General features: G+C 42.2%; 1 protein-coding gene and 1 long non-coding RNA gene across 2 annotated transcripts; both read left to right on the forward strand.

Annotated features, from left to right (window-relative positions):
• Positions 1–9207: 9207 nt before the first annotated feature.
• On the forward strand, positions 9208–9810 carry LOC139804395 (uncharacterized). Its single transcript, XR_011729368.1, has 3 exons — positions 9208–9368; positions 9474–9560; positions 9654–9810. It is a non-coding gene; the product is annotated as an uncharacterized lncRNA (long non-coding RNA).
• Positions 9811–9828: 18 nt separating this feature from the next.
• Positions 9829–17425, forward strand: GAL (galanin and GMAP prepropeptide). Its single transcript, XM_071761623.1, has 6 exons — positions 9829–10002; positions 10184–10264; positions 11411–11465; positions 12286–12372; positions 14214–14291; positions 17117–17425. Exons 2-6 carry the CDS (start codon positions 10184–10186, stop codon positions 17167–17169), a joined length of 354 nt encoding a protein of 117 aa, XP_071617724.1. The 5' UTR covers positions 9829–10002; the 3' UTR covers positions 17170–17425.
• The last annotated feature ends 2079 nt before the right edge of the window (positions 17426–19504 follow it).

The following is a 19504-nucleotide window of genomic DNA, read 5'->3' on the forward strand; positions in this document are numbered from 1 at the left end:
TTACAGAGTACCAGTCCCTATCAGTCCCCTCCTTCCCCCGCTCCAGGGCGGGGTCCCTGCCACGGGAGAGTCCTTCAGGAACCCCTGGGACATGAGTCCCTGCCATGGGGTGCAGTCCCTCAGGAGCTGACTGCTCCCGCCCGGGCTGCCCACAGAGTCATGGACTGAGCTGGGAACAGTCACCTCCCCTGGCACGGGCTCCTCCAGCCAGGGATGCACACACACAGCTGCTCCTCCATGGGCTGCACGGGCAGAGCCTGCGGGGTGGCCATGGGATGAAGGAAACCTCTGCTCAGGTACCTCCTCTGACATCTCTGCTCTTGTTCTCTCCCCCAGACCCTTTCCTCTCCTACTTCTCCCTCATTTCCCCTTCTTGAATATGCACACCATGGTCTCTGATGGGTTCAACATCAGCCAGAGGTGGGGCCAAATTTTTGGAGCCGGGGGAGCTTTCAGCAGCTTCTCACAGAAGCCGCACCTGAGGCCTCTCCCTTGCTACCTCCACAGGCCTCACAAGAGCCAGGCCAGCCAGCAAGGCTGGAAATTCTGGCTTGCCCTTGGGGGTACAACCAGGTAAGGCTGGTGAGACACTGGAAGAGGCTTCAAAGAGATGTGGAAGTGTCAGACACTGAGCAACCTGAGTAGTGGAAAATTTCCATGCCCACAATAAAGTGTTTGGAGCCAAGGTCCCTTACAAGCCAAACCATTCTGTCTCCTCTGGCGTGTAAGCTACTTCTAGAAGTCTCCTCCCATGCCTTCAGACCTCTAAATAACATTAATGCCAAACAATTTTTAGTAAGCACAGTGTCTGGTGAGGAATGTTGGGTGACTTACACTTTATTTTTATTGTCACCCATGTCTACAAACCTCCTGTGAACTGTCCTTAAAATGAAAGCCCCCACTCAGATGTTGTAACCAGCTGAAGTTTCCTCTCAGTAGTGCAGATGGTTTTACTATGCTGGGATGAAGGTTTAACTCTTCTCATGTAACTGTGTTGTCAGAAGACAAATTTTACTGGTAGAGTGTATTGGTCCTCTGTTTTAAGGTGTGAGGTGTTTCCTCTGTTTTAAGCAGGCTGATTAATTCTCAGCCTGAAGGATCTGGTTTTCAAGGCAACAGTCATCAGTGGCAGAATATGAATTGTTTGACATTCAAACAGTCTTTTCAACTTACCTTAGTTGAGAAATAATAGAGCATCTTTCTCCATAACTTTAATATCACTTTCTGTGTGTGATTTTTTTTCAAGTGGGAGTTGCCAGCGTGCATGAACTCCTATCAAGAATCAAACCCTTAATTCTCTTCTAGCTTTACATCCATTTTCAACTTCTCTGACTGTATTCATCATTCTAAAGCTTTGCAAATACAATTATAATTGTCAGGACAACATGCTCTGCCCTTCCAGAATGCCAAGGGTAGCAGTAGGTGAAACTGCTGAGAACACAGAGTCATTTGGTTTGATGTGTACAGCAAGTTAAAAGCAGCCCCAAGAGATGAACCAACAAGGATCATAATGCAATCATAATTCAGATACACTGCCCAAAAATGAACACAAAAAAATAATTTATTAAATGCCAATCTGAATATTCAGCTTTGTGATATGTTTGATCTCACACTGCATTTCGTCAGTCATCTGCCCATAATCCAGTTTGGTCCTGGCATATAATGAACTTTTCTTCTCCTTTCTGGAGCCACAATTCCATGTGGAAGGCTGGCAAAACTTACACCCAGGATTCTGTTCAGAGTGGAGGCTCCCTTCTTATTTCTGTGCTGTGAAGCTCTCTAGCAATACATACAAAGGTGTCCAAGGACTGAGCTCTATATGCAGAACAAGCATCCAAGGGAAATCTTAGGGTTTTAAAAAATGGTAGCATTTGACAACTTGAGTCTGGCTTCTCAGATGCTTCCTGATATTTTTCAATTTGTTTTGGAGAGGAGGATTTTGGTTGGTTGTCTGATAAGGTCCCAGTTTGGAAGTTTCTTTTTTCTAGGTGGACACAATATGCAATGTTGCATGGAAGTTTATGGGGCTTGTCACAGACTGGGATCAGAGCATCCTTATATAAGAACAGATTAAAATAATTTGGAGGCAAGGATGAAGTTGAAGAGAAAATGCTGTCTTCTTGTCTGCAGAGGCTAATTTTTATTATTCAGAAATTCTTTGGATGAACAGATACTTAGAGAAATGAAACATACAGACCTATGATGGGACTGTGTTTTAGCATATTTATCAGTGATATGGAAAAAAAAAAGCATGCATGGGAACGTTGTCCTCTTAACTTAAAAAAGGGAAGAAAAAAAAAAGGGGGGGGGGAAAAACACTTCAGATTATTCCAACATGTTCTCACAACATTGCCTGTTCTCCCAGGCAATGAAATGGTAGCTAAGATTCTATGTTGGTAATCTCAAAGTTATATACTTGAGATTAAAACAACACATATAGAGAGAATCTTTTAATAGGCTCTAACCCAGTTGTAGTTTTCTTTTTTCTTTTCCCCAGCCATCTGTTCCTGCCTCAGTCAAAGGAGCAACAGATGCCCCCCTAAAAGGGTAAGCTCTGAACCAACTATTTATTAAAAGGAGATATTAAGGTGTAAAACATTTCTCATTCATTTAACAGACTTGTGTGAGAACCTTGGAAATACCAGTGTAAGAAGACATTTTAAAGTACAAATGGAAATTTTCTATCAGATTTCTCAGCAGCACCTGCAGCCAAGGAATGTGTCCAAAAAGGATTTACTCATGATTATCTATTCATACAGTACACCTGCTATAAAGAAGTAGGATAAAAAGTGATTTAAAAGTCTCTTGAAAGTGGGATTGACTTTAGATTTACCAAGCACATCACTGATATACAGACTTTTTATCCACTGGTTGATTTTGTCAGCTACAGCTAAAGACATATTTTAGTTTGAAAGTTATAGCTTGCTACACTGAATATCCTTTCCTTACACTTGAATTTAACAGATATTTAGACTAAATTATACCATAGTGACAATAAGTTAAGTGTGCAAAAATTTGGATAAATTGGTTTAAGAGCTATTTTTAAAAGTTTCTTACCCTCAAGAAAGGTTTCCCATGCTTTGTGTCCTCTCTGAGACACTAAATACTGGTTAGAACTTGGAATAATATTACAATACAAAATAATACAGGCCTGCTTTATAGCAAATCACAGAGCAAGAACCATTTTTTCCCCCAACAAGTTCTTTTTTAAAACAAGATTTACATAAGGCTGGTCTTCATGCTTTACTCAATGTGTATTTCCTTTAACATGCAAATTTTGTTTTCAGTCATTAATTTTTATTTTTTTTTTTAAGTAAAAAGACTTCTTACATTTTTCCATCTGTGTGATGAGAGTAGTGGTATCATACATTGATGTCTAAGGGATGTTATTCTGGGATGCTAAATTGCCAAACACTGTTACAGAGAGTACCCTGTTAATCTGCTTAATTAATATCTACCCAGGCCATAGGAATACCTATAGTTTATGAGGATGAACCCACATAGTAATGGAAATAATTTCCAGCAGTTCTGCTTAAATATTTTCTGGAAGCTATGTTTCTGAGGAGAAGGAATTATTTTTGAAGAGTTAATATTCATCCTGAATTCCACACATAAACCCCCCAAATGTAATTAGATTACTTGCCCTCTTTTTTTTTCTTTTTTTTTTTTTTTTTTTTTTAATTGCATTTATGCTCACTTTGACTAAAAGAACTTGTAACACAAAATTTTAAATGTTTCTAGAAAACTTGGTATAATTTATTAAAATTTTTCAGTCTGATCCCAACTAAATATAGAACCATAAACAATAAGCATCACAAAATTATGAAGACTTCATATTACAGGCCAGATGTATAAGATGGATAATTAGAATTTACAGATAATTAAATAATATGTCAAGGTATCTAAACACAGAGTTAGAATCCCCCCCAAAAAAAATGTTTAATTTAAATATATATAAAAACATTGTTTAATAAGGAATCTCAGTGGTTGCTACCTCACACAATACATTTGGTTAATGGTTATTTAGAAAGCTCTGCTGTGTGACTGGAAGGAGAATTCCACAGCCCCATCCCTATATATATATATATATCTCCCTATATATATCCCTCAGCAAAAATCAGCATGGGGAGTCTTCAGGGAACCAGACAGAATACCAGAATATCTAGAAAACAGAATTATAAACTTAACATAGGAATGAACTCAAATGACAGCAATTCACATTGGTTTCAGTGGGATTTTTTATTTTTTTTTTTTTTTTGCTGATGAGAGAACTATTCCATGAGATAATGTTTTCTGAATTGCCTGTGAATTAGTACTTCATTTAAAAAATGCTTCTTCACAGCCCAGAATGACTCACAAAGCTTCTTGGTTGACACCAACCACATTTTAAATGCCTTCCTTTACAGAAAGCTACTGAAGGATTTTAGACAACTTTAAATACTGAGCTGGCTTTCAAAGGATGAAAATTTGCCTAAATATCCCATATATTATTCAGATCAGAGTTAATTCAATTCAAATAAAATAAGCAAGCTAACCATAAATATACCCAAAATGAATAAATTTCATTTAGATGACCTTGGAATGTAATTTTATAGCTGCAGGCCACGCAGTGAGAACTAACAGGAAAATATGATGCTCTTTAAAGGTATGGTGACAATTTCTGAAACCATGAGCAAGATCTCTGTAGTGACAGAAATCATGGAATAGAAAATGATCTCCCTGTTCCTAATATCAGAGGTTCTGACCAGAAAAAAAAAAAAAAAAAAAAAAAAAAAAAAAAAAAAAAAAAGCAGAATCTGCCCCTTCAAAGGATAAGGTTTTTTTCTTAGACTTCAAAAGCTGCATTACACACACAGCAGCTGTAGAACTTTTGCAGTCTAAGAAACTGGCTTTACATCTGGTCACTTGTGCTCTTTAAGGCAGTCAGGCAATCTTCCAGCCTGTTTTTTTTCACCAGCTGACTTTTTTTATACCTGGGTTCCAAATGAAAAAGGAAAAAAAAAACCAAAAAACCCACATTTTAACAAGCACAGCTTGAAATTTGTAACCACATTCATTAATTGAAACAGGGAAACCTTAGGATGACTCCACATGAGGTGTTTTGAATCCCACCACCATTTCCCCCACTTCTTTTTTGACAAAGGAAATTTTAAAAGATATTTTTCTTTTGCCTAGAGAGATACCTACAGGTAAGAAGTGAACTTTCCTCTTTGTTCTCTGTAAATCTGCCTTTTCTCTCCTGGTTTGAGTGGGCCAGGCTAATTTCATGGTACAGATTCAAGGACCTGGAGAGAGGGGGTTCAGCCCCCTGAGGAATCAGGAGGGGTGGAACAGAGAGGGGTCAGGATTCCCTTCCAGTTCCATGTTCCAGTAAACCTGGTCCAGTTTTAACTTCCATGAAATCTCCCTTCCTTATTCCCTTTTTATCTTCCCTTGGGAGGGTGGAGGGGGCACAAGAGAGCAATTCTCTGGTGTTTGGTTCACCCTGACCACTAAACTGAGGCTCATCTATCTGTTGTTCCTGATTCAAAATACCAAATACACTCTTTAAAAGCCTCAGTAATTTGAAGCCCTCTCCTTCCTACAGAGTAGAATTTTCTAACTGAGCCATCTGTCAAAATGTGTAGCTTTCCAGTATTGCATTACATTGATTATGAAACCCTTCCTTTTCCACTTCACTGGAGTCTGATTTATTTACTAACTTTCCAAGATTATGCTAAGCCATTTTTATTTGCAAGTGGCAGCTGAAAAAGCAAGGGTCTGTTTTTATGCATTTGTGCATCTCTTTCCCCAGTCTTTTGGTCACCTACATTATTTCATTTATTTGTTAAATTATAACATGGGTCATGCCAGATTCTCTAGCTCCTAGCATAAAGTCTTTCCACAAAGACATTTTAGTAATACCTGGGACATACAGAATAAAATGAACTGGAAACAGAATGAGCATAATTATCCCTATTTGTATCATGCTAACAAAATTTACCTTGTTGCAAGTCTTTATTACAGAAACATTTATGAAACTGCATGGCTTCTTCTTGAAGTTCTAATGCACACCATTTACCTTTTCAGAGTATTGGATATCTAATGAAAAACACACATTAGTATTTTAACAGTCTATAATGTTTCTAGTTTTGTTCAGTATATCCAAAGTTTATTTGATAAATATTATTCAATTATACAAGAAAACTAGTAAGCTAGCTGTCTGCCAGGCGTATTTCTGCTTTTTTTTTCTGGTTTATTTGATTTGCCTTATTTGATTATTTAGGGAAAATGGAGTCTGTCAATTTTCAGTAATAATTGAACTGATGTGCTGAAAGGGAAGAAAGAAAGGAAAAAAAACCCCAAAACATAACCCAGAGGAACTGTTCATGTCCCCTCCCTGGAAGTGTCCAAGGTCAAGGTCAGGCTGGATGGGGCTTGGAGCAACCTGATCCTGGGGGGAATTGTCCCTGCCCATGCAGGGGGTTGGGCTGAAAGAGCTTTAAGGCTTTTAGATAATGTGGGCAAGTGGGGTTTTTTTGGTTTTGTTGGGTTGGTTTTGGTTTTTTCTGTGTCTTCAGCAGAGAGAGAGAAATTCCTAACAAATGCTCAGAATCATCTCTTGGAAACCTCAGTGATCCCTAATTTATGTAACTATACACCTGGAGTTAAATGACATAAAATTAATCTCCTGAGAAATGCAGTGTTATTGTTCTGATTATAGCCTTCATGACATGTGCAATGATGCCTTCTTGAACCTCTGAATAGCCTGAACCAATAGTTCCAAAAGAGGAATGAATCATTCTTATTTTACATCTATTGCCAAATGAATATAATATCATAGACTGAGATGGTAATAATTTTGCTCTGAGTTGCAACACATGAAAATGTGAGTCACCAGTGAGGGTGGCTTGGAAAGCACTAAATGAAGTTGGATTTTTTTTTTTTTTTTCCTTTTACATGTCTAAGCAAGATGAATCCAGAATGAAACTGCTGCTTCAAATTCTGCAGACACATGAATCCCCAGACCCTCTGTTGGAATCTTTAAACTGAGAACAAACACAAAAACCCTCAAAAACCAGGTTTGATTTCAGGCCAAAATATTTCTGTTGTCCAGCTTTCAAATATGGGATTTCAGTTCTGACAGAAAACAATTTTATGACATGTTGATACATACAGTTCAACAGACACTTTGCAAAGCTGAAAAAAATCATTTTCCAAGGCCCTGTAGTTTTCTGGTTGGTATTTTGGGTCCTGCTTGTAGCTGACTGTCTCATCTGCTCTCTTCCAGCCCTCAGGGGCATTCCCTGATCTCCATAATTTTTCAAAAATTGCAGACTTGCTGTAGTGTCAGCCTCATTGCTTAACACCCTGCTGTGGGGTGTGGAAAGGGTTAATTAATCCCCCTTGCCTCCCTGATAAAGAAAGGAGAGAGAATAAGGGAGAGAGACTGATGGGTTGGAAACTGAACTACACAGCTTTAATGAAACAGGAATGAGAAATAGGAAAAATGACTAAATCTATCCAAATCTACAGGAAAATTGATGCCAGGTTCCTCCCCCTCTCCCCCAATAACTCTCCCATCCCCACTGAGGCTGCAGGGCAGCCCTGGGACAGTCCAGGCTGGAATCCTGGGGTCAGCAGCAGTTGGGAGCTGGAGGCAGGAACACAGAGATTCAGGCTGGGATGGATCAGGAGCAGAGGCAGAGGAAGGGATGGAATCCTCCCAGGATGCTGAAGCAACCAGGGAAGGGGTGAAGAAAGGGAAGCAGGAAAGGCAGGAAGGGCAGGAAGCTGGAAGCTGGCTTGACCCTGGTGATCCCTGCAATTTCTCCTGAGGATGAGGTGTATGGGATGGAATCCTCTGTTTGGTCAGTTCTGGCATCTCTCTTGTCCCTTCCTCCCCAAAGGAGGCTGCAGGTGGGACCTCTTTATTCCTCCTGGAGGGTAAAATGTTCCTCAGAGCTGAGCAGTGTCCTTGGCTCTGCACACCAGGCTCTGGCTGGAACTATAACCATGGAGTGGGATCAGTCCTAGAAGCAGACACTGTCTGAGAAACTTGCTGTGAATTTCAGCAGTGCAGCTGCTTACAAGAGACTGAGCTGAGAGCAAAAGGACAAGGCAGAAAATCCCCTTTATCCTGGCCCAAACCAGGACAGAGGAGCAGAACCAGCTCCCTGGTGTTTGGCAGCTTCCACTGAGTTTCCTGTTCAGAGAAGGAGGAAGGAATTGGGGAGTTAGGAATTAAACAGAAGCTTGAGCCAAGAACCAACTCGCTTTAGGCAAGCAGCAGAATTCAGAAAATGAGACAGGAGCCTCTGCATCTAGAAATCCTGAATCTGCCCTCTGAGTCAGACTTCCCAGCTATTGCAGGACTCAGGCAAAACAGATACCTCCCAAACAGTGAGCTCTAACATGAGTAGTAGCTAAAAGCCAACCTCACTTTCCTCTTGCAGAGCTGAGATATTCTATTTTCTGCTGAAAGAGGCAGTGGCTCTAAAGCCATTCCTTGGTCTGTAAGGAAAATTGGTGTAGCAGTGGGTCCCCTGAAACATCAGTGAAGCCTCAGCATGAAGTTCCTGTGCCCAGGCAGCAGAAATGGCACAAGTGTCTGCAGTCAGTATTGATCCCCTGCTATCAGAGCTTTAAACCTTTGCAAATGGTATTTCAGAATATTTTCATTTCTCAGTGCTTTTCTAAGAAAAACTCTCATCAAGAGAGCCTCTAGTTTAGTCCTTCTTTAGAATATGAACCTTATGTGATGGTGATGGGTAGGTTTGACCATTAGCTAATTTTAACCAGTTGTTTTGGTTTTTTTTAATAATTTCTCAAATTATTGATGTGTACAGTAGTTAACTTCCACAATTTTTCTCTGAAATTCTTATTCTGCTGGGTTTTGTTTTGGGGTTTTTTGATTGCACTTCGTTGATGTTGTTGGGTTTTTTCTTGTTTGTTTGTTGTGGGGGTTTTTGGGTTGTTTTTGTTTTGTTTTTATACACGGTGAGTCTAAAACCAATGGGCTTCTTGAATCAGAAGTAATTTGTAAAAGATATAAGATGATCCAACATGTCAGCAAACTGAGGAACCTTCACTCATTGTAAATCAGTCCTATCACTGGGGAGAGCTACATCCCCAGCCTTTTAAACATAAACATAAAAATAGAAAATTTGTCTAAAAATTAAAAAAAAAAATAAATCTCAGCTACAAACCAGTGAGGAAATATTATAATCAAGTTTTGAGTCATCTCCTTTTGGGCTTTGCTGGTAGGCTCAAGGGCACGACTCAAAGGGGTTTGGAATGTCCCCTCACAAGGACTGCAAAGGACTCGGAAGCTCCAGGAGCAGGGGCTGTAGGAATTCCTCCGTTTTTTCTCGTGCAAAGCCCAGACGGTACGAGGCTTGTGAGCCAGCAGCACGCGCAGACTTTTGTGTTTGGCTCTGCTCCCGTAAAAAGTGAGTGAATTTGTATTCACTTTGTCCCTTCTTCCTCCCCAGCACCAGCCGAGTCCTTGCGGAGGTTCAGCAGGTGACAGGCTCGGGCCAGGCTGCCCGGAGCAGAGCTCCTCTGCCTGCTCATCAGGGGTAATTGCCCAGGCTCTTATCTCCCTGCAGCCTCCAGCCTGCTCTCGAGGACCTCTAATTGAATTGCTGTCATTTTTGTCCTCCCTAATGTAGCGGTTTGGCCAGGGGGAATGACTCAGGGGAGGCGGAGGAGAGACGGGAGGGAGGGAGGGCGGCTCTGGGCTCCCCTCCCCTTCCCCATCGGTGGCCCCTCCGCCGCGGCACAGCTGCCGCCCATAAAGACTGGAGGGACCGCATCCCCGCATCCTCGCATCCCCGCATCCCCGCATCCCGCAGCCTCGTATCCCGCTGCCCCGCAGCCCCGCATCCCGCAGCCTCGCAGCCTCGCTGCCCCGCAGCCCGCAGCCCCGCACGCTGGGCATGCGGTGAGCGCCCTCCGGCAGCACCGCAGCCTTCGGAACCGAAACGCTGCGAGGGAGCGGCCGCCGCGCCTCAGCTCAAGGTACCCCCTCCCCACTCAGCCTCCCTCCCAGGGGAGTTCGGTGGTCACACGGCAGCCCCACTGCCACATCAAGGAAAAGGGGTCCCACTCGTGGCGGGGATGCTCGCACGCCCTGAGGGATCTGTAGCTGGAAGGCAAAGCGGTAACTCGGGGCATTTCCCCTCCTGTGGTTTCTTTCCAGATGCAGAGGTGCGCGGGTTTCCTGTTTCTCTCTTTCATCCTTTGCGCCGCTCTGTCAGAAACATTCGGACTGGTTTTCTCAGTAAGTACTCACTGCACTTCGGGAGGTCCCGTCCATCCCTGTCCAAGCTGACGAGGAAATCTCGGGCAACGAGGAAATTTAGGGCAACTGGGCTGGTGAAGGGACTGGAGCACAGATCCTATGAGGAGAGGCTGAGGGAGCTGGGGGTGTTGAGGCTGGAGAAGAGGAGGCTCAGGGGAGACCTCATCACTCTCTCCAACTCCCTGAAGGAGGTTGGAGCCAGGGGGGGTTGGGCTCTGCTCCCAGGCAACTCTCAGCAAGACAAGAGGGCACAAGAGGTCTCAAGTTGTGCCAGGGGAGGTTTAGGTTGGACATGAGAAAGAATTTCTTTGAGGAGAGGGTGATCAGGCATTGGAATGGGCTGCCCAGGGAAGGGGTGGATTCTCCATCCCTGGAGATATTTCAAAAGAGCCTGGATGTGGCACTCAGTGCCATGGGCTGGGAACCACGGGGGGAGTGGAGCAAGGGTTGGACTCGGTGATCTCTGAGGTCCCTTCCAACCCAGCCCATTCTAGGATTCTATGATTCTATGATTCCTAGTGATAAGGAGGGAGAGGGATGTGAGAAGATGCAGCCCTCAAAAGTATTTTGGGCAGTAAACAGGTTTTTAGCTAAGAATTTTGGGCTTTGAATAGTAACTTTGCTCCCTGGCAACAAATGCTACGAGTAAGGGGGGAACAGTGTCTAATTTATTAACCAAAACTGAAGGGATGTCCCATTTGACTCAGAAAAGGCATTGTGCATACAGACGTTTTAAATAAAGAGACTGTCATGTAAAACATGGAAAACATTGCTGGCTGTTAAGGTAATTTTGGGGAGGGAACATAAACTGGGAGTCCAAAGTTAAAATTTCAGCCTTCAGAGTGTAAATCCCACTCTTGTGGAATTTCGTGAGTTTCACTACTGTGGTGTGAAAGCTCCAGACCTTTCCTGTCAACAGCAAAACTTCTGACTTAGTGGGGAAGGGAAAAGAGGTCACCAGTAATATTTGCTTCAATATTATTGAATTTTATTTTTCACACTACTTCTTGATTTCAAGATGTGTCCTGCTACCAGAATGTCCTGTTGATTGCTGTTTGCTTTGTCTTCAGAAAAAACTGCTCAGTTCATGTAATAAAATAGCTGATTTTTTTTTTTTTCTTTAAGGCAAAAGAAAAAAGGGGATGGACTTTGAATAGTGCTGGTTACCTACTTGGGCCACGTAAGTCAAAATATATTTTGCATTATATCAAGTTAAAGACTTTTTTCTTTGTACACCAACTTGCTCTGGTGAGCTGGTAAGACATAAAGACTGAAACAAACTCATTTGGGACAGGACTTTGTAGTTTTCTTATGGTAAATACTCCTCACTACCTCTCTGGAAGTGTTATAGTATCTTATATCATCTTAAATGTCAAAGAATGACTAAATATTCTCAATTTATTTAAGATTTCACTTTTAAATCTATTTAAAAATGGTTTTTCTACCCGACTTCTTTAATTGAAAAAAAAAATAGAAAACAAATAACATGAAAACTCATGACTTTCATTATGTAAAAAATATTTATTGTATAAGCTTTTAAAGCACAGGAGTACAGTGGTTTACAAATATGGGAATCACAAAGGTAAATTATAGGAAAAGTGAAATATAGTGCTAACCTATCTCTAATTCCTGTCCTTTTACCATTATTTGTTGTTGGTGTAACAACACTCAGTGCAGATATTTCTGTATTTTCAGCCTTCATAATCCATGACAAATACTACAGATACTTACTATAACTCTCTTCATTCTTTTTAATTAACCTTGTTGATGTCTAAAAACCCAAAAAAAACCCCCAAAAAAATGAAACAAGCAAAAACCACAAAAAAAAACAAAACCCAAACCAAACAACTAATGAATCTTAAACATACCAAATGTCTGTGACTGTTATTTGCCTCAAGCAGATCTAACAAAGGATTTTTTCTTTGAAATGCATTAAAAGTGTGCAATATAGCAAAGGTGGGTGTTAAATTAATTAACTCTTCTGATTTTTAACTTACCAGATGCAGTAGATAACCACAGATCTTTTAATGACAAACATGGATTCACAGGTAAACGTGAACTGCAGCCTGAGGATGATATCAAAGCAGGTAATGAAATTCTAAAAATCAGTATTGTTAATGCTTTTTATGTTTAGCTGCTTATTTACTGTTATTAACTAAGTACCTAGGTACAGGGCTATTCCTGCACTGTAAAAAAATCCCAATAAACCTATGGAAAGAGGAAAAATGAAATTTGGCCATTCAGTGTGCTCTTTGTACAGGGCTGCAATTTAAAACATCTTGGTGCCTTTGAGAAGTGCTGTAATTATATTGCTTTTAAAGTAGAATAGATCATGTTACTTACAATAAACCTTTTTTTATGTTTAAATAAGTATTTCAAATGTCCCCCAAGACGTGACACTCAAGAGTTAATTTTTCTCAGCAAAGAATAAGCCCTTAATGGAATTTTATAGTAAGGAAAGCCATAGAGACTGGCAAACACATTTCTTTTTTTTTTAATTCTGATTCTCCAGACTGAAACCAGTCATCAGAACCATGGCACTGTTCATGCTTCGAGTGTCTTAACTTTTTTTTTAAAAAATACAATTTCATGCTAAATCTCACAACGTTTCCTATATTTAAGATGGATTATCTTCATTCAAAGACTGAGAATCTGGGGAAAACCAAAGCCAAGTCAACACAGTTTTGAGGTTGTATCAGAATTCAGTAAATGGCAATGCAGCCTCATTCTGCACTTGTCATCCAAAGCTCTCAAAGGTGACTTTAAACCAACTCTGCAAATGTAGCTGACACTAAATAAGTTCAGAAATAAAGTGCTTAATTACAATTTCATGGACTTAATCGACAGGAACATTAATTAATACACATCTTAGTTGTTACATTCTCAGATTCCTGCCAGTTTAGTTCTGCTCCATAGTTTCATGGGGGTTTCTGTTGTGTGATGGTTTTGGTTGCTTATTTGGTGGTTTGCATTTGATAATGGAATCAAAATAGAGGGAGAGCCTCTTTCCTCAAACACTGGTGGAAAAATAATATTTTTCCTGTCAGAAAAAATGTGAAAGGAAGGCATTCCTTTCCACCCTGGAAGAACTCCCCCAACCTGTTGCTAAGTCAGTCTTTCAGGAACTGTATTTTAAGTGATGTAATAATGGGACTGTCAGTCAGCTCTTGGCACCCTCTGTTGTGTATGCAGAGAGCTAAAAATTCTAGGGAAATTACCTACTGTTTGTTCTACTCCCTTTTTTGTTTGGCTTGGCTTGGTTTGGTTTGTTGTTTTTTTTTTAATAAATACAGAAAGCTTATTTCTCAGCCTCCCAAAGTGCAGTGACAAGCAGGAGACTGATAGATTGGGCTGTTTAAAAAGCATCAAAAATAAATTTTTGATAAATTTATAAATAAATTGTATGAAATACATATGCAAACACCCCCCCTTCTGAGCTTCTGGGTAAGTTTCAGGCTTAGCTTTTGGGCTACAAACCACTTCTACATCCCTTGAGTGGCTCATGGGGACCTAAAATCAGGCTATGAAGAACTTTTTAACTATTTTGCAAAGCTGATGGTATTGTTTGCTAAATTTACTTTCCTCACCAATCCCACAGATTGGTGGGAGATATAGCAGACACGAGGGATGGAGTTGACAGCAGAGGAACTTTCTTTTGGAACAGACCTCAGAAGGTCTTAAAATCATGGCCATTAAGGTGTGAAATCAGCTCCTGTGTAGCACACAAAACTGGGCAAATTTAATTCTGAGAACTGCAGTCACCTAACTTAAAAAGTGCCTTTGCTCTTAAAAAAAAAAAGGAGGTTTTCCATTAAGGATTTTAAGGAAAAAATAATATTTGGATAGCTTTTTCAGAGTATCCACAATGTCACATGCATTTGATCTTTGCACCAAGTTAATGTTAATTAACAACCAACTTGTTTTACAGGGAATCTGGGAAGAACACTGCCTGATGAAAACATCGTGCGCACACTAATCGAGTTTTTGACTTACTTGCATCTCAAAGGTTAGTGAGCACCTTTCTCATGTTTCACAAGGTTAGTGAACACCTTTTTAAGGCTTCACACTCTCACGTGTGACATTTACTGAGAAGACAGAACTACCCTTGGCTGCACAAGGCTGCTACAGAGTTGAGTATGCAAGGCTTTGAGCAGCATCTCGGGGGAGAGGGAGGAAGGAACTATACATTTCATTTTTTTAAAATTAAAATCTTTAGGTCATATACAGTGGCTTTTCCCTGGGACAGTTCTTGTATTCTCAGGTTTCAAAGGATACAGAATGTTGCCATGTTATCCTTTAACAATGGTTGATTGATAGAATCACAGAATGAATAATAGAATGCATTGGGTTAGAAGAGACCTTTAAAGGTCACTGTCCTCCTGCAATGAGCAGGGACATCTTCAACCAGATCAGGTTGCTCAGAGCCCCATCAGGCCTGACCTTGAATGTCTCCTGACCTTGAATGCCTCTACCACTTCTTTGGGCAACCTGTTCCAGTGTTTCAACACCCTCATAGTGAGAACTCCTAATGTCTAATCTGAATGTGCCCTGATCTTGTTTAAGACCATTGCCCCTCATCCTATCATTCATGGCCTTTTAAACAGCACCTCCCCAGCTTTCCTGTGGCCCCTGCAGGTACTGGAAGGTCCCTGTAAGGTCTCCCTGAAGCCTCCTCTTCTTCGTGCTGCACAACCCCAGCTCTCTCAGCCTCTCTTTGTAGGAGAGGTGCTCCAGCCCTCTGATCATTTTTGTGATCCTCCCCTGAGCCTGTTCCAGCATCTCTCTGTCCTTATTGTGTTGAGGGAGCTGGACACACTTAATCCAGGTGAGGTCACCCCAGAGGAAAGCAGAGGGTCAGGATGACTTCTCTCCATCTGCTGGCCACACTCCATTTGATGCAGCCCAGGATGCAACTGGCCCTATGGATTGCAACCATGCAGTGCTGGCTCATGTCCAGCCTCTCATCCACCAGCACCCCAAGTCCCTTTCTGCAGGGCTGCTTTCTATCACATCATCCCCCAGCCTGTCCTGATAATGGGCATTGCCCCTGCTCAGATGCAGGACCTTGGACTTGCTGAACCTCATGAAGTTCACGTGGGGCCATCTCTCTACCTTGCCCAGGTCCCCCTGGATGACATCCCATCCCATCCCATCCCATCCCATCCCATCCCATCCCATCCCATCCCATCCCATCCCATCCCATCCCATCCCATCCCATCCCATCCCATCCCATCCCTCTGGGTATGTTGGCTGCACCTTTCAGCTTGGTGTCAGCTCCAAACGTGCTGAGGGTTCCCTCAGTCCCACTGTCTACATCATGGATGAAGATATTAAACAGCACTGGTCCCAGTACAGAAAGCTGAGGGACACCACTTATCACCCTTCTCCATCTGGACCTCAAGCCATGACCTTTGGATGTGACTATCCAGCCAGTTCCTTATCCTCTAACAGTCCATCCATCAAATCCCTGTCTTTCCAACTTAGAGAGAAAGATGTTGGAGGACTGTGTCAAAGGCCTTGCAGAACTCCAGACAGGTCACACCCAGAGCTCTGTCCTTGTCCTGTCACTGCCTTGCAGAAAGCCCCTGGGCTGGTCAGGCAGGACTTGCCTTTAGTAAAGCCATGCTGGCTGGCTTGAACCTCCCTGTCCTCCCTGTGCCTTGTTAGAGCTTCTAGGAAGATCTGTTCCAAGAGCTCCCAGCCTGACAGGTCAATAGTTCCCAGGCTCCTCCTTTCTACCCTTTTTCAAAATGAGTGTAATGTTTCCCATCTTTCAGTCCCCAGGGACTTTTCCTGCCTGCCATGATTTGTCAGATCTCCTGGAGAGTTCCTTGGCAACTCCCTCAGGACTCTGGAATGCATCTCATCAGGTCCCATAGAATTACAAACGTTCAGGCTCCTCAGGTGTCCCAAATCTTATCTGGAGTACTGTGTGCTCCCCAGTTTTGGGAGGACACGGAGGTTCTGGAGGGGGTTCAGATGGGCTGATAGGGGTCTGGAGAAGAGGTGTGAGGAGCAGAGGCTGAAGGAGCTGGGGCTGTCCAGGCTGGAGAGGAGGAGGCTGAGGGGAGACCTCATTGCTCTGACAGCTCCCTGAAAGGAGCCTGGAGTGAAGGGGGTGTTGGGCTCTGCTCCCCAGGGACTTAGTGACAGGACAAGAGGAAATGGGTTCAAGTTGTCCCAGGGGAGGTTCATATTAGATATTAGGAAATATTTCTTTACTGTAAGAGTGGTGAAACTCTGGAAGCACTGCCCAGGGAGGTGGGGGAGTCGCCATCCCTGGAGGTTTTCAAAAAAATGGGGAGATGTGGCACTTCAGGAGATGATTTAGAGGTTAAGATGGTGTGGGAATGATGGTTCTGATCTTGAAGGTCCTTTCCAAGAATGGTGATTCTAGTGTTATATGAATCACTTAGAGTGGGAAGTACTTTGTCCCCCTTGTCCCCATATTGTGCTCCTTCAGCTTGGAAGGTGTGAGGAGAGAGGTTGCCAGTGAAGACCAAAACCAAAAAGTTGTTGAGAGCCCTCTTCTCATCCATTGTTACCTGTTTGCCACTCCTGCTCATCAAGGGGCCATGCTTTCTTTAACCTTTATTTGCTTTCTTTAACCTTTCTAATTGACAAGCCTGTCAATTAGAAACATTTAACATTTAAAGGGAAAAACTAATTGTTTATAAATTAAAATATGAAAAGCTCAAGGATTTACCTGTCATAACTGAGGGAAGAAAATATAAAAATACATACTACTGAAATTGGATTTAATGATTTAAATTGCTGAGTATGTCTACTTACATATGTGTTAATTCTTTTCCTTTTTTCTCCTTTATTCAGAGGTGGGAGCACTGGACAAACTACCTTCACCAGAGGAAACAAACCAGTCTTGAAGAAGAGTGTATTTTATTTTGTTGTAATGTAGATTTAGATTGAATTCTATACAAAAGATTCAAATGAGCTGAAGATGAGAAGCATTGTTTGCATCCATCTGGTAAATAGTAAGCAGCATTCTGTCCTCTGGTTTTTGTTTGGTTGTTTTTTTGTTTGTCTTTTTTTTTTTCCTCTCCTGTGATGTTCTAGTGTAAAATTTTGCCTTGGTTAAATTTTTCTGTAGGTAAAGCATAAAATAAAAATAAAGAGCAACCACCTTGTTTCATTTTAAAATTAAATACACAATACATTGTATGCAAAGCCCATGTTAAATTGTAAGGTTACACTGCACCTGCAGCCTGCAAAATTGCAGTGAAGTACAACATAAATACTTCTTATTGGGTACTTCAGCTAACTGAGAAGCACAGTCACCTCAAACTGCTGCCATATGGAGTCCTTGAGGTCACAGATGTGCCTGTACTTCTGTGTCTCATGGAAGCCTTACTTCCTGTCCATAGTTTCATAAGCAAAATATACTCCTGTTCTTTTTATTTTGTACTACTTGCCTGTGATACACCATCCCCTTGACTGAAGTATAGAAATTTACCTGCTCTGTACAGGTGATAGGTAACAAACCCTGCCTGTAGGATTCCTATTCCTACATTGTCAAGAATACCAGATCCACATTCTTGAAGAAAATCTGTTCACTCCAACGTTTTAAAAAAATATTGTATTTTATGTGATGCTTTAATCTGAGTCCAGCAAAAGAGTGGCATAAAGACAGCCCTGAGGAGAAGGACTTGGGGGTGAGGATGGAGCAGGAGCTCAACATGAGCCCTCAGGGTGTGCCTGGAGCCCAGAACCCAACCATGTCCTGGGGGCACCACCAGCAGCACAGACAGTGCTCAGGGGAGGGGATTCTCCCCCTCTGCTCTGCTCAGACCCCACCTGGAGTTCTGTGTCCAGTTCTGGAGAACCCAGCACCAGAAGGACACAGAGCTCCTGGAAGGTGTCCAGAGGAGCCACTGAAATGCTCAGAGGGCTGAGCAGCTCCCTGGGAAGCCAGGCTGAGGGCTTGGGGTTGTTCAGCCTGGAGAAGAGGAGGCTCCCAGGTGAGCTCAGAGCAACCTCCCAATATCTGAAGGGGCTCCAAGAAAGCTGGGGGAGGGCTTTGTGCATGGGGGGGTAGGGAGAGGACAAGGGAAATGGGTTAAAACTGGAAGAGGGGAGAGTGAGGTTGGACATGGGGAAGAAATTCTTTAATTTGAGGGTGCTGAGCCCCTGTCCCAGGCTGCCCAGGGAAGCTGTGGCTGCCCCATCCCTGGCAGTGTCTCAGCCCAGGTTGGATGGGGCTGGGAGCACCCTGGGCTGTGGGAGGTGTCCCTGACCATGGAAAGGGGTTGGGACTGGATGAGCTTTAAGGTTCCTTCCAACCCAACACATTCCATGATTTTATGATCCTACTTAATGCCCAGGAAAGAGCTGGGATGTATGGATCCATTTACATAAATATATCAACAGTGAGGAAAAGTTTGAGAGGTTACAGAATCTGACTGTTTTTTCACATTCAAGTGACTTTCACTCTGCACAAAGTGCAATGAAACACCATCTTTTCCAAATGAGGGCACATACTGACAAATTTTGCAGAACATTATTGCACAGACTTTTAGCACAGCAGAATGTGTTCCAAATGCCAAAGCAGTAGTGGATAATTTGACCCTGCAAGGTTATCTCACTTTGTCCATCAGCCTGTGCTCTTCCTCTGATAATTACTTAGCCTCTGATCTGATGGACATTTTCCAAAATGTACAAAGTATTCTTTTCATCAGATCCAGCAAGCATCTGAGTAATGTTCTACTGGTTTGGTGGGGTTTCTTTGTTGTTTTTATTTTAAAGAGTAATAAAAAATATACATGCTGCTAGGTCAGCAATATTTGATAAAGCTGCCAGCTTGATGTAACCCCATTTGCTCTGAGCCTCACCCAGCAGCCAATTATTCACTCAGTGTGTTGTGTGTTGAGCATTTTATCCAGAAGGATGCTTGGAGACACAGTTATCAAAAGCTTTGCTAAAACTCCACACCTACTGGTTTCCCTTGACCAGATGGAGGGGTGCCCTTGGTGTAAAAGGAGATGTAGTTAAAGAGGACTTTGCCCTTGTGATCCCATGTTGGCTGTGACCATGACTGCATTGGATCTCAGCTGTTTCTCAGTAATTGTCAGAATAACTTTTTTTTTTTTTTTTTTACCAGACACTGAATTGAGACTGACAGGCCTGTAATTACCAGGGTCTTCTGCCTTACCCTTCTTAAACTGGGATCTTTCCAGATTCCCATACCAGAGAAAATATGAAGTC

Source organism: Heliangelus exortis, chromosome 18 (genome assembly GCF_036169615.1).
Source record: "Heliangelus exortis chromosome 18, bHelExo1.hap1, whole genome shotgun sequence".
In the NCBI taxonomy this organism is placed as follows: domain Eukaryota; kingdom Metazoa; phylum Chordata; class Aves; order Apodiformes; family Trochilidae; genus Heliangelus; species Heliangelus exortis.